Source organism: Erythranthe guttata, chromosome 14, assembly GCF_056151865.1.
Source record: "Erythranthe guttata isolate IM_541 chromosome 14, IM_541, whole genome shotgun sequence".
In the NCBI taxonomy this organism is placed as follows: Eukaryota; Viridiplantae; Streptophyta; class Magnoliopsida; order Lamiales; family Phrymaceae; genus Erythranthe; species Erythranthe guttata.
Window position 1 is genome coordinate 3,616,902 of NC_142546.1, and position 14,230 is coordinate 3,631,131.

The following is a 14,230-nucleotide window of genomic DNA, read 5'->3' on the forward strand; positions in this document are numbered from 1 at the left end:
ATAATAATAATAATAATAATAATAATAATAATAATAATAATAATAATAATAATAATAATAATAATAATAATAATAATAATAATAATAATAATAATAATAATAATAATAATAATAATAATAATAATAATAATAATAATAATAATAATAATAATAATAATAATAATAATAATAATAATAATAATAATAATAATAATAATAATAATAATAATAATAATAATAATAATAATAATAATAATAATAATAATAATAATAATAATAATAATAATAATAATAATAATAATAATAATAATAATAATAATAATAATAATAATAATAATAATAATAATAATAATAATAATAATAATAATAATAATAATAATAATAATAATAATAATAATAATAATAATAATAATAATAATAATAATAATAATAATAATAATAATAATAATAATAATAATAATAATAATAATAATAATAATAATAATAATAATAATAATAATAATAATAATAATAATAATAATAATAATAATAATTGTTATTATTATTATTATTATTACATACAAAATTTAGCTTATACTATAGATAAACACAATACACGCACAACAAACACTAATAAAAAGTACCAGTATATTGATTGCATGGCACTATACACAAGAAAACACGCACACATAATGCACACACAAAAACGGGAAATTTTATGCTACACCTGGTGAATATAACCAGACACCCTAATTAATAAAATTCCCACTACGATATAATTATAAAATAAATAAAAAAGGACACATGTCAAGAAAAGAGCCACCCGGTGAAAATCACCGGGTGTAGCATCGTATTCCCCCACAAAAACCCATGAGCACAAATTGCACATAGAAAAAACATGCACTCATGCACCCACCCATAAAACACCCACACACACACACTGCACACACTACAAAATCAAAAAGAAAGCACAATACACTGCACTCTTTCCCAATAATCAATAATCCATGATAATCAGATTAATCAACACAATCAATATTCAATACATAGCTCAAAATTCAGAGTTGAAGTAAAAACTTTAACGATTTTCAACCCAACCAAAAAAATAAAATCTAAAAGTTAGCATGAATTATTCTACACAAGTTCTCGCCTTCAGCTAGGACCAAACGGTCTAATGCTTTGTTCGATCCGAACATTGCAATACGGGCAGCTCGCTCCCACTGCACTGCAGTTCCTTTCGAAGCAAGGAAAACAGAGTACTTGATGTGCGCACGGTAATAAAACCACCGACACATCATTCTGCAAGCACATCATGCAAAACCTGCGCCCAATTCTTCTTGCAGAGGAATATTCCATTGGACCGCTCGATCCTGAAGAACTTGCATTCTCCGTCAGTTGTACTTCTGCCATTTGCTGACATAAGCGGAGACGCGACAGCTCGTCTTCAAGTCTTCGACAATTGTCAATGTCTATCTGACTGTCTATCTCCACTTTTTGTTGCAGTCGTAACAACTTCGTTCTCGCATTGGCTTTTCCAATCTCGAACGTCCTAGCTTCTTCGGCGGCAAGGGCAACAATGTTCTCTATTGCCTTAATTTCTTGCCTCTGTTTCACCTACAAGTAGAAATCAAAAAGGAAATTCAGACTTCTCCCAAAGATACTATGAATTCATGGATCATTTTTCCTATTTATATATTTACTCTGTCTTAGCACGACACTGTTTTCATAACTGCACAATATAAGCACTACTCTTACTCTAAATAGTAAATACAATGTCATTTATGTAAATAGTTCCATCATAGTACTAACTACCTAATCAATTCAATCCAACCATGGAGAATTAATGTCATATATTACTCTCTCGTAATACGACACTGTTTTTGTAACCGCTCTGGCAAAGAGAAAAAAAAATGATACCAAAGAAGCACAAGATAAGCACTACTCTTACTCTAAATATGATTTTGTATATATAAATAGTTCCACCATCGTACAAAAACTACATAATCAATTCTATCATACATGCAAAAAAATTCAACACAAGTTCACTTTAATGTGTTGAACATTAATGTCGTATCTACATCTAACACCAGAAAAGGAAGGAGGACATAACAATATAAGCAGTAGTACTCTATTTTAATACGACGCCGTTTCTTTTAATACGACGTCGTTTTGGAACTGCACTGGCAGAAAAAAAAAATCTAAAAGGCACGATATAAGCAGTACTCTTTCTATTAATACGACGTCGTTTTGGAACTGCACTGGCAGAAAAAAAATTCTAAAAAGGCACGATATAAGGAGTACTGTTTCTATTAATACGAAGTCGTTTCCTAAGTGTGCTGGCAAGAAACATATCTAAGAAGCAGCAACTGTGGGGCCCACTTAAATCAAGAAGCTGGTGTTTGTCTGCATTTTCAGTTTCATGTAATATATATACTCTCTACAGAATCAGATCAATCATACAAGCACACCTTTTCAGTACAAGTTTACTTATTAAGAAGAAATCAAAAAAGAATTTCCGATTTCCCCCAAACATACTATGCATTCATTGAGCAATAATGCCATATCTATATATAATACCAACGAAGAAAAGAGGACAAAACAATATAAACAGTAGAACTCACTCCTAAAACGCCGTCGTTTCGTAACTGCACTGGCACAAAAAAAAAAATCTAATAGCCACCATATAAGCAGTACTTTTTTCTCTTAGTACGACGTCGTTTCCTAACTGAGCTGGAATTTTTTTTATCGAGTTTAATAATTGTGTAGAAATATGCCAAGAATAATCTAATTTAGATTTGAGTGTCTAATATATGCCAAGTTTGTACAAACACACGAAAGTGTTAAATTTCATACTTTCTATGCTCCTGCTCTGCTTAAAAGTTTTGAAAAACTATTTAAAATAAAGATAAGACCAATATTGCATAAAACATATCAGCATTGAGTCTTTCTAGTTAAGGAGTTAAATTACTTATTAGTTACTCTGTACAGGCCAAGTCCTCCTTTTTTTATAATAAAATTATTATAAATTTCCTATAAAGATGTTTTCCGAATGATTAATTAGAAAAATTTCCCAAATATGTTAGATGTGAATCTATAAGTAACATTCATACTCCTTTACTTGACCACGACAAAGCTTTTATTGATGATAAATCAAATGGAATTACATTTTCCTTGTTCAGGGTAATCTTCACACACACACACACACACACACACACACACACACACACACACACACACACACACACATATATATATATATATATATATATATATATATATATATATATTACTTATTATCACAACGAAAAGGATTATGTTTTCGGTGTTCGAACATAATTTACTCATTGGTTGATTCTTAACAAAAATATGTGTTTCGTCCAGCGATAATTAGCTTTAATATGAATAACCAAAAAGAATTTGAACAAATCTTATGATCTGCAATTTTAAAATATCTCCCCACCACTACACATAGGCTTAGTTGAAAACAATTATCACGCAAACGCTTATGATAAATGGATTTTGAATTTTAACATATTCCCACAGGTGTGAAGATGCATAATTTTGAATCAATTTTTTTATCCATAAGGTTATAATCATGTCAAAAAGAAAAAAAAACAAATATCATATAGCATCAAGGAGTACTATCTTTTTGTCATAAAAAAAAATGCAAATCTAGGGAAGGAATGGAAACGCAAAAGAGAGCAACATAAAAATGTTTACCACTACGTTATTTCAGAGATGTAAAAGAATTACCAGCCAATCAGAATTAACATAGATAATTAGTATTTATAATTCAATGGAATGAATAATTTACCTCAGCTTCCTCGGCTTCTTCGTTAGCTTGAAGCAACTCCAGTTTCATCTGCATCCCCTTCTGCTTTTCTTCGTCGCGCTGCGATCGGTAATTGCTAATCTGCTTTCCAGCATCCGAAAGCTTTTTCTTCCATTTCTTTTCCCGCTTAAGGCTTTCTTTCAATTCCCTCTCGGTCTCGGATCCATTCAACTTAACAGCTTCAGCGTCCGCTCTTATCTGGGCATTTTGGGTCTCCAGCCTTCTTACAGAATCAGTGACGAAGTTTGCTTCAAAATTCACTTTGCGGAAATACTGTTCCATCGCTGTGAGCTTCAACATGTGTTCTTTTTCAGCATGCAGTTTTTCATCTTTCATCTTATCCTTTTCCGAACACGCCTCCCTCCTTAAAAGATTCAGTTCCATGAAATTTTTACTTAACCTTCTCGCTGTATCTACCACTTTCCTCTGAGCCCATTCTTTCTGCTCCTTCGCTTTTTCTTCCAAGTCTCTGGTACTTTTTACCAGATCTACTATCAGAGCATTTTTCGGTTCATCGGAATTGCTGTTCAGACATTGGTCGAGATATGTCTCATAGGAACAGCCTGTTGTGGGTGCGAGAAAGTCAGCACACACAATATCACTTGTAATAGCATCTTGCGTAATAACTGGATCCCCAGCTTTCCTCTGCATATCATCTCTCAGGCTAAGGACATTAAATGCCAAATAAGATTCTTGTAAAGGTGTATAATTTATTCTTTTCATAATTCCCACCTTTTCATAAGACCCGTGAGCTGGAATGCTATCAGAAATCTCGGTGGTAGGTGGAACAGGACCCCACTTCGTTACTAAAAGATGCCACATGGCATCATACCTTCGTATGTCTGGGCGAGTCCGCACGACAGAATCGACCAGAGCTTCGAACATTGATTTATATAATTCATCCATGTCTTTGAAAGCTTGTCTTTTGAACTCAATCCTTTTTTCGATGAAAGCAATCGAGTTTGTCACAATGTTACTGAGAGGATCCATTTGGCCATGGATAAACCCAGCACTCAAGATTGCCTTTTCTATTTCTGCCAGACTATATCCGGTTTTGAGTAACGAATCTCTGGCTTTAGCATATAATGTTTCAAGCTTGATATAAAGAAATCCCTCTAGTTCTTTTTCGTCATATCCGGATGTACTTGTGCTCACTGCATTACTTATACTTGATTCAGGCTCCTTGTCGATTGTATCAGAACTATGTGATTTATGTTTTCCTTTGCCCTTGGGTTGTTTACCTCTCTTTGAACCAGCCATGGATACAAGCTGTAAACATATAACCAAATAAATGATACAAGAAAAAGCATTGATAGACATAAATGGATCGCAGTATATATATATATATATATATATATATATATATATATATATATATATATATATATATATATATATATATATATATATATATATATATATATATGTATATATATATATATATATGTATATTTCTAAGAAGAAATGACGCAGATAGATATAAGTGTGAACCATCCTATTCTTATCAAAGGTATTAAGGCTTTAATTGAAGCCACCTGCTTGTTGCAGAAAGATCGGTTCTGATTCCAAAATCATCGTGAATTCTTAACACAATCAAAAGGTCTAGAGTCTAGACTGTCAAATTTTGCAGCAATATCAAACATCTGGTGATATTCACTGTTTAATCTAATGTGTTAACCTTAAGGCTTAAACTAATAACCAGCAACCTGTGTATGAAAATGATAAAAAGAAAAGAAATTAAAGTTTTCGCTACTGTCAGAAACATCCAGTGTTCATACTCCCCCACAAATCCTTCATACATATATATACAAATAAAACAGAACTCTTGTTCTGATCATGGAGCAACCACTCCGTCACCACATCATAAACCCTTTACAGATAACCAAAGATACAAACTTTTAACAAATCCATTCCAATTTTTTTTTTAATATATACATACATACATACATACATACATACATATATATATATATATATATATATATATATATATATATATATATAGACACACACACACACACACACACACACACACACACAACACACACACACACACACACACACACACACACACATATATATATAATAAAAAGATTTAATGTCTAATATACATGAAATCAAGGGAACAAAAATGAAAGAAAAAATAGACTCAATTTTCAGGTAAGGTTTTCAATTCAAAATTATCAGAAACAGATTTGAAGGCCTAAATAATTACCAAAACTTTGAAGGACAAGTCTGAGATGGGAAGATTCCGGCCACTGCTCTCTGAACCTAGTCACTGAATAGATGGCAAAAGGGGAAGTCAGAAGAAAAATCTAGACAACCAAGATGATATAGGAAAAATCTCCTTTCATTTAATGGATGGGATTGACAGATAAGAATGTAGAAGAGATTTGAAATAAGATGAGGTCGTGTTTAATGTACATAAAAACCTCCAAAGGTGAATTGAAAATCGTGGAAGTATTTAGACATAAAGATTTGTTCGTGTACCAAAAAAATGCATGAAACAAATATTCCATCACCACATCATAAACCCTTCCAAGATAAACAAAGACAAAACATTTCAGAAATACATTCAAAAAATAAAAATAAACGAGAATCAGAAATTAAAAAAAATTAAAAAAAAAATCAAATTTATCAGGAATTGATTTTATGGCCTAAATAATTACCAAAACTTTCCAGGACAAGTCTGCGATGGTAAGATTCGGCTACTGCTCCTCGAGAAAGATAAAATAAAATAAGAACTGACTGCTTTTAGGTTATAACTTTGCTCTCTTAACCTAGTCAAAATTCACAGAATAAATGGCAAAAAGAAAGTAGCAGAGGAAATATAGAGAACAAAGACGATATAAAAAAAAGCTTCTTTGATTTAATGGGATGGGATTGACAGATAAGAATGTGGAAGAAATTAAAAATAAGATGAGGTCATATTTAATGCATTGTAATATGATGACATATATGGAGAATTTTCCTAAATGGTTACAGCAATAACCAGTTCAAAAAAATTCAAAAATGAGCATACACCTGGCTTGAAGTTTGAAAAGGGCCTCGACATTTGGATTTTATATAGATTTGTCCCAATTAAATTTATCATCTAACTTATGATTTTATATTAGAAAAATTAATATGCAAAATCTGTAGATAAAATTCAGTAATTACTTACCTTGTTGTGTCATTGAAAATCATAAGGAAATAAAGATTTTCTCTAAATGCTATTGCAAACTTCACTAAATCCTATTCAATGATTTAAATAATTTCTTATATATGTCAAATATTTAATTGAAAGGGATATTATCTTTATTCATTCGCAATGATAGATGGCTAGACATTTACCCCTAACGAGTCTTCTTTTTATAAAAGTCTGCAAAATATGAATGTTTTCCTCAGCTTTGTGACGATAGTCTAAGCTTCTAATATTTTCTATTTTACCCCGCTCTTAAAACTGATTATAAGACCAGTGTAAAAAAATCTTTGATTTAATGGGATGGAATTGTTTAAATGACAGACAAGAATGACAGTAAAAATAAGATTAGGTCATATTTAATGTACATTGTAATCGGATGACAAATGTAAAGAATTCTTAAAGATAATTACAGCAATAACCAGTTCACAAAAATTCAAATATGAGCACACACCTGGCGTACATCCCTGCCTTGAAATTCGAAAAGGACCACGAGATTTCGATGTTGGGCTCATTTTCTTGCCTGTAATATGAAGGATATTGATTTGATCAAATTGAAATTATCATCTACATTACAAGGTTCATGGACAAAATAAATAAATAAAACACTTCTGAAATATATTATTATTGCAATAGCCATGCAAAAGCGATATATTAGAAAAGTCACTAAAAAGCATAAGGAAATAAAGATTTTCCCGAAATGCTTTTGCAAATTTGACTAAATCCTATTCAATTATTTTAAATAATTTTTTTTCTAGGTTAAATATTTAATTAAAGATGATATTATCAATGATCTGTGATGATTGATAATTAGCCATCCACTTCACCCCTAATAAATAGTTCTTATAAAAAAATCGGGAAGATATGAATGTTTCCTCAGCTCTATAATGACAGTTCTAACTTCTAAGCTACTACGAATCTACGATACTTGATTCTAATCGCGCTTAAATGTAGGCTGGATTAGAAAGCTAAAATGATGCACTGTGGAAATCAGGCTCCATTAATAGATACCATAAAATCTTCTCTAACGAATTCACTAGAATACTGGAATCAGTAATGCTTTTACCCTACATATTCTTTTATCCAGGTAAATTAATCTAATATGAAGTTTAGCAGGACGAGTCTAATCTCAAAGCCTGAGAAATAAATCGAGAAAATCTGAAGCAAAATCTATATCAGAATGTGTAACGATAGATTTTGATTAGACTGAAGCAAACTAGCAAACTCTTTATGCGCGCAACAGAAGATTAATAAATAATAAGAAGAAAATATGCAAACATTAGTGTCACCTTAGTTTAGGCCAGGGTGCAGCCGCCTTCCTCCATCCTGTCCTATCCATCTTAAAAGGCTTCTTTACAGACTCGGTTTGAAGTCCGCTTGTGACACTCGTGTCTAATTGTCTCAACATCAAAATTCATAACCAAATTCTCAATGCAGATTAGTCAACCACAGTATCCACAAAATGCTCCAAGCAAACGAGGATCTTCCAAATCAAGTCAATAATTTTTTTAAACACTACGTACTCAAAATCGATATAATTTTATTTTGTTAATTTCCTCGTAATTTTTATTGTAATAAATTTTCATATTGATTAAACTTTGTTGAAGTAACTTCTTTAATTGATCTTATCTTTCGACAAAAGAAAACAAAAAACGTTAGAAATAAAAACGTGCGTATGCGGGTCGACTCGTTTTCTGCATGGAGTTGTTTCCTCATGGAGCTCCGATTTTGCGAGAAGTGTCTTCAAAATGCAATATGAAGATTTGAACTGTGGGGTGAGCTTACAACACAGGCACACACACAACTCAGATAGAACACAAGACCTTACATTTTATTTTCCGAATTTCATGTGCAGAAAAATATAAAGTAGTATACATTGTAGAAAGTACGAGTGTATGGCAATTAAAAAAAAAAAAAAGTTGTTTGTCATATTTCATAGTCATTCATCTGTGAAACCTAAAAATCTGTCGATAAATTTAGCAACAGGCGTAGCATTACCAGGTTGATAAGCAACAAGGGAATCTAAATCCATGGCAGAAACAGTCTCGTAAAGCGTGTTTGGATGAGCGCAGAACAAATGATTTCTTTCGGCGAGTTCTTCAGCCAGCTCGCTTTGATGATTATCCATTAAATCCTCGTTAACCACAACAATTAGGGGCTTTCTCAATTTCAACGTCTCGAATATGCTCCCTGAACCTGGAATATAAAGTAAATAATGGCTTGGAAATTAAATTTAAAAAAACAAATCCTCTTAAAGAGCTAAAGAATAATATACAACATGCAATATACATATTAGAAATAAACGAGTGTGGCTTCTGATAAGTATATAAATCAACTCCAGACGGTAGTCATATATATGCATATATACACACACACACACACACACATTATATATATATATATATATATATATATATATATATATATATATATATATATATATATATATATATATATATATATATATATATATATATATATATATAATCATATATATATATATATATATATATATATATATATATATATATATATATATAATCCATAAATTATTAGAGAATGCTAGTGAATAGACAGATATTGCTTGCCATGTTTCTTTACTAATTGTTCTTTTCTTTTCGTTTTTTAATTTTGCAACTCTCGGGGGATATTGTAAGAAATATAAGTAACGGTACAGAGGGAAACAAGACAACTGAAATGAGTAAATTGTGTGTCAAGAAAGAACAAGTTACCTGCATGACTAATAACAAGAGATGCTGACTTGAGAAACTCAGCTATGCTTGACGAAAATGTGAAGTGATCGACAGATAAAGAACCATCTTCTCCAGCAGACTGAAAGTTGATACCATTACATTAGATACGAATATAGATGCAGTAGACTCTATTTATGTGTATTTCCACATGTACATTAACAGAAACTTCTACCGCAATATTACTATATCTTAGTAACAATAACATTTCCAAAAATTACGATTGAATGAAAAAAAATCCAGCTTTTAGACACAGTCCGTATAGGTTTTTGCACTCAACTCAGAAAACAACTCGATTTACAGAATTTCAACACATCTCGAAATGAAAACTGGCAAAGAAAAAATAATCACGAAATAATAGCCATCTTTGTTTCATGTGGTTACTGAGAGAGTTTTCGGAAATGATATATGCTTACATGTCAAGCACAATGAGAACAAGAAATCTTTACTAAAGCCCGAGTGTATATTGTTGACAAGTTCCAAATTATTGCTCCGGAAATTGAATAACATGCTCGAAATCAAAATTACCACGTGCTTGAATAAGAGCTTCAAATATTACCTTTGTGGGGATGTAAGATCCGCGACCCATTTGAATGAGAAGATGGGTGTAACCCTTTTTGAACAATGCTTCTTTAACCTCGCGAGTGTCTACAGATTTAACCAACGAATCGAAACTAGTTGTTCCAACTGTCACAAAAACTACCTTCTTTGAATCCGAACTATCATTAGCATCACTCATTTTATGCTTTTCCAACTCTCGATTTCACTTTTTTCAGACCAATTAAGAGTGAGAGCGAAGAGTACCGTCCGAGAAATTAACACGCTGCAATAAAAACCAGCAGTTGAGTTTCAAATTAACTCAAGACAACAATTTCAGAACGTAAACGAGGGATCAAACATCAATAAGACTATAATTCACCAATAAAATTCCGGGCAGAATTTTGCTACAAAAAGTCGGATAAAGATCAAGACCGACTAGGATATTGAATAAGAAACGGAAAATATTTTTCCTAAAACACAATTATAGCTGCAAAAGTAGAACTGAGCTAAACAAAAATGAGATACAAACTCACTAAACAATTACTAATATAACTTAGATAGAGATGCAAAAAATAACAGCATTTTTTGTTTTCTTCTACAATCAAACACTTGTCCAATTAATTTATCAACATTACCCCATGAAGTAACTCGAATTTCTAATCATACTGAAACAAGGAAGAAAAAAAAAACTCCTAATTAAAAAGGGAAAAGCTTGCTAAACCCGAAATTACGGTGCAAATTAAATTAATTTTAATTCTTTTTTTTTCTTCTGAAGAAACATTCTACTAGTTCTCGAGAATCAGTAAATAATTTCGTGAGATAGAGAGAGGGAAACCTGTTGTTCGGTGGGATTTGAAGCGCAATGAGATCTCGGAGGAAGTTTTTGGATTTACTGTGGTTGACGTCGCCGGAGGAGGCGGCGGCGTTGATGGAAGGTGGGGAGTGACAACGGGTTTGGGTGGTGGATGACGGGGACGGCGGTGCAGACGGTGGCGGATCGGCGGAGGGGTGATGGAAGTGAGTGGCGACGGGTTTGGTCAACTAATAAACAATTAAAAATGTTAATAAAAAATTGCATTTATTCATGGGCTAGAAAATCAACTAGATCAAAAGATCAAGGACCACTGGTTAAATAAGTGATATCATAATTACCTCACAAACAATAATCAGTATTTAAAAAAAATAATTATGGCAAATTACAGTAACCTTGAGTTATGGTCAAATTACGAAAATCCCCCTTCTGTTTGGAAAATTACAGCCACCATATTATCTTACTAAAATATCCGTTCGGAGGTAAATTTAGCCATGTTAAATCGGTAAAATCGAACCGAAATTTCGGTATGCCAACATTTCATACTGTTTACCGAACTGAATATACGATTTGATCCGGCAAATAACCAAATTACATAAGTTTTATGTAAAAATATTTAAAAGGGGGTGATTGTAATTACCCAAACAAGAGGGTTTTTTTTCGTAATTTGATCATACATAAAGGGTGACCGTCGTTTGCCCAAAAAATTAAAGAATTAAAAATTTACTAAAATAGAAACTCTATATTTAAGCTTCTTCTAATTATTTTTAATATTTAACTACAATATAATATAAAAAGAGAGGGAGAAGTACACTTTCGTCCCTCATGTTTCACTCAATTCCACTTTTGGTTTTCATTGTTCCAAACTAAACAAAATACACCTAAAAAGTTCAATTTTAAACAGATTTAGTTCCCGTTGTCACATGCCCGTTCATATCTAACGGAAATCAGTACTTAGGGGTCAAAATTAAAATTAAATTGTTTTGGGGCTAGAAAATAATTAGAAATGTGGAGTACTATTTGTAATCATTAAAAAAAATAATTACAAATAGCACTCTACAGTTCTAATTATTTTCTAACCCCAAAAAATTATATATTTCAATTTTCACCTCAAAATAGTGACTTGAGTTATGTAACGGACAGGTGACGACGGAGACCAAATGCATTTAAAATTGAGGTGTATTTGGTTCAGTTTGGAACAATGGGGACCAAAAGTGGAATCAGGCTAATCGTGAAGGGCGAAAAGTGTAATTCTCCCTAAAAAGAGAAAAAGAAAAGGCCGAAGAAAATAGTGTAGTCGCTGAAAAGAATATATAAAGAGTTGAAGGGCCAAAAACAAATTATCCATTCGAACCTCCTTATCCTCCCTTCAACTGAACAAAGCAGCAGAGCAGAAACAATCAATCAAAGAAAAAGAAAAGTTCACAACAATGGCGTCTTCTTCAACCTGGAGTATGTGTTCACTTAGGGCGGCCCTCCCTTCAATCAGCGCATCTCCTTCGTGCCCTTCAATTTCCTTCCCAAAATACCCTTCTTCCTCTTCCGGGTTCAAACTATCCAAACCCAAATCCGGCCCCAAGCCCATCAATTCCTTTGTGGGCCTCGCTCCTATGTCCACGCTGCTGTTTCCCTCTTCGTATCAAGGTGTAAATTTCGTTTCTGGCATTATATCTGTATATATACACATGTGTGTGTGTGTGTGTGTGTGGGGGGGGGGGGGGGGGGGGGCGTGCGTATTACCTGTTTGCTTAAATGCTTGTGAATTGTTATGCATTCATAAACATTTTTTTTAACCCCAATTAGAGTTGTTGTTTATTACGGATAAGAACCGCGAAACGGCATTGTTCTTTCACTGTCGGAAATCGGAATTATACGAATATGTAGCTGAGTGATAAAGTGGGTGATATTATAAATGTGTATAGTTCTCATATTCAAGTTATAGTCTACATTGTATGGATATTTTTATATAGTATTTCGGTTTGACTTAGAATTTCAAGAATATCGCTTTTGTAGTTCTTGGCAGTATTAATCTAGTGAGAGATTAGGTTCCGACCAGTGTCATTTTTTTCGTTCGTGACTCGATTATTTGAATTGGATTATATCTATTTTTTTCTTGACAATAGGCTGCTCGTAGGAGTGTCTTTATGTAGAAGTGGAACCATTGTTATATATCGAGTTTTTTCACTTCGGTCTTGAAAGGCTTAAAATTTACTTTACCCTTGTAAATCGAATTACTCGCACTCCCAGTTCCTCGTTTTTGTCCTATATATATAGTGACACAGCAATCGATTTTTTTGTTTAAGTTGCTTATCGTCTCCAATTATTGCTTCTTGAAATTATTATTCGTCGGTACAGAAAACCCTTTTTTTTCTTTTCCAATTGGATGTTCTTGTATTGGTTGATATTTAAAGTCGGATTCTTTATTTTTTTTTTTAATGATGTTTTTTTTCAAAAAATTGCAGATTCGACGAGTTTCGAGTTCACAATAATCGACAACGGTGGACGAATTTCGGCCATGAGGCACGGGCGGAAGGTTCCGAAACTGAACAGGCCGCCCGACCAAAGGAAGGCTCTTTTACGGAGCTTGACGACTCAGCTTCTAAAGTACGGTCGAATAAAGACAACTAGAGCTAGGGCTAGTGCAATGAGAAAGTACGTCGACAAAATGATAACAATGGCTAAGGATGGATCTCTGCACAAGAGAAGACAAGCACTTGGATTTATCTACGAGAAGCAAATAGTCCACGCGTTGTTTGCTGAGGTGGAGGAGAGATACGGAGGCAGAGAAGGAGGGTATACTAGGATTATCAGAACTTTGCCTAGGAGGGGGGATAACGCCCCCATGGCGTACATCGAGCTCGTTTGATTTATGATTTGAGTTATTTGAGTAAATCTTTTTTGTATGTTGTTTCGGTTTTCACAACAATTGGAAACTTTTTTTTTTGTATTGGAAATTGAAACCTCCTATTTTGTTGGTATGTGCAAAATCGATAAATGTTCTTTTTCCTTATATCGGATTACGGTTTTTTTTTCCCTTCACATTTGTTGTGAAATGTAGATTGCTGCTGGTAAAGTTTGAAGCAACAGGCATTGAACTATATGAACTATCAAAATGAAGCCATGTTTCTTTCTCTTTGGGGAATGTGGATGGAAGAGAT

General features: G+C 32.7%; 3 protein-coding genes across 6 annotated transcripts; 1 reads left to right on the top strand and 2 right to left on the bottom strand.

The window, feature by feature from the left end:
• Positions 1 to 944: 944 nt before the first annotated feature.
• LOC105958624 (MND1-interacting protein 1) lies at positions 945 to 8,331 on the bottom strand. Of its 3 annotated transcripts, none has more exons than XM_012982624.2 (6): positions 8,261 to 8,331; positions 7,426 to 7,494; positions 6,460 to 6,570; positions 6,006 to 6,068; positions 3,773 to 5,059; positions 945 to 1,572 (listed from the first exon to the last, which is right to left on the bottom strand). In XM_012982624.2, the coding sequence occupies exons 5-6, from the start codon at positions 5,048 to 5,050 to the stop codon at positions 1,111 to 1,113; spliced, it is 1,740 nt and encodes a 579-aa protein (XP_012838078.2). In that variant the 5' UTR covers positions 5,051 to 5,059; positions 6,006 to 6,068; positions 6,460 to 6,570; positions 7,426 to 7,494; positions 8,261 to 8,331; the 3' UTR covers positions 945 to 1,110. The 3 variants fall into 3 exon arrangements, with proteins under 3 accessions (XP_012838078.2, XP_012838080.2, XP_012838081.2); XM_012982626.2 differs by having other exon boundaries at positions 6,460 to 6,501; positions 8,261 to 8,329; XM_012982627.2 differs by lacking the exon at positions 6,460 to 6,570 and having other exon boundaries at positions 8,261 to 8,329.
• On the bottom strand, positions 8,318 to 11,352 carry LOC105958627 (glycosyltransferase family protein 28). 2 transcript variants are annotated; one of them, XM_088813273.1, is made up of 5 exons: positions 11,097 to 11,311; positions 10,281 to 10,544; positions 9,704 to 9,803; positions 8,970 to 9,167; positions 8,318 to 8,454 (listed from the first exon to the last, which is right to left on the bottom strand). In XM_088813273.1, the coding sequence occupies exons 2-5, from the start codon at positions 10,458 to 10,460 to the stop codon at positions 8,414 to 8,416; spliced, it is 519 nt and encodes a 172-aa protein (XP_088669399.1). In that variant the 5' UTR covers positions 10,461 to 10,544; positions 11,097 to 11,311; the 3' UTR covers positions 8,318 to 8,413. The 2 variants fall into 2 exon arrangements, with proteins under 2 accessions (XP_088669399.1, XP_012838085.2); XM_012982631.2 differs by lacking the exon at positions 8,318 to 8,454 and having other exon boundaries at positions 8,782 to 9,167; positions 11,097 to 11,352.
• A 1,036-nt stretch (positions 11,353 to 12,388) lies between these two features.
• Positions 12,389 to 14,082, top strand: LOC105958628 (Ribosomal protein L17 family protein). The gene is made up of 2 exons (XM_012982632.2): positions 12,389 to 12,716; positions 13,535 to 14,082. The coding sequence occupies exons 1-2, from the start codon at positions 12,503 to 12,505 to the stop codon at positions 13,936 to 13,938; spliced, it is 618 nt and encodes a 205-aa protein (XP_012838086.2). The 5' UTR covers positions 12,389 to 12,502; the 3' UTR covers positions 13,939 to 14,082.
• The last annotated feature ends 148 nt before the right edge of the window (positions 14,083 to 14,230 follow it).

What these genes read in the sequence shown, in the direction of transcription:
- LOC105958624 (XM_012982624.2), bottom strand. Translation starts at nt 5,050, where the DNA reads ATGGCTGGTTCAAAGAGAGGTAAACAACCCAAGGGCAAAGGAAAACAT. An exon ending in AAGAAGCCGAGGAAGCTGAG is followed by an intron (nt 1,573 to 3,772) that starts GTAAATTATTCA and finishes TTCTACTTGTAG; the next exon opens with GTGAAACAGAGGCAAGAAAT.
- LOC105958627 (XM_012982631.2), bottom strand. Translation starts at nt 10,460, where the DNA reads ATGAGTGATGCTAATGATAGTTCGGATTCAAAGAAGGTAGTTTTTGTG. An exon ending in GATCTTACATCCCCACAAAG is followed by an intron (nt 9,804 to 10,280) that starts GTAATATTTGAA and finishes ATCAACTTTCAG; the next exon opens with TCTGCTGGAGAAGATGGTTC. An exon ending in TCTTGTTATTAGTCATGCAG is followed by an intron (nt 9,168 to 9,703) that starts GTAACTTGTTCT and finishes TTTATATTCCAG; the next exon opens with GTTCAGGGAGCATATTCGAG.
- LOC105958628 (XM_012982632.2), top strand. Translation starts at nt 12,503, where the DNA reads ATGGCGTCTTCTTCAACCTGGAGTATGTGTTCACTTAGGGCGGCCCTC. An exon ending in GTTTCCCTCTTCGTATCAAG is followed by an intron (nt 12,717 to 13,534) that starts GTGTAAATTTCG and finishes AAAAAATTGCAG; the next exon opens with ATTCGACGAGTTTCGAGTTC.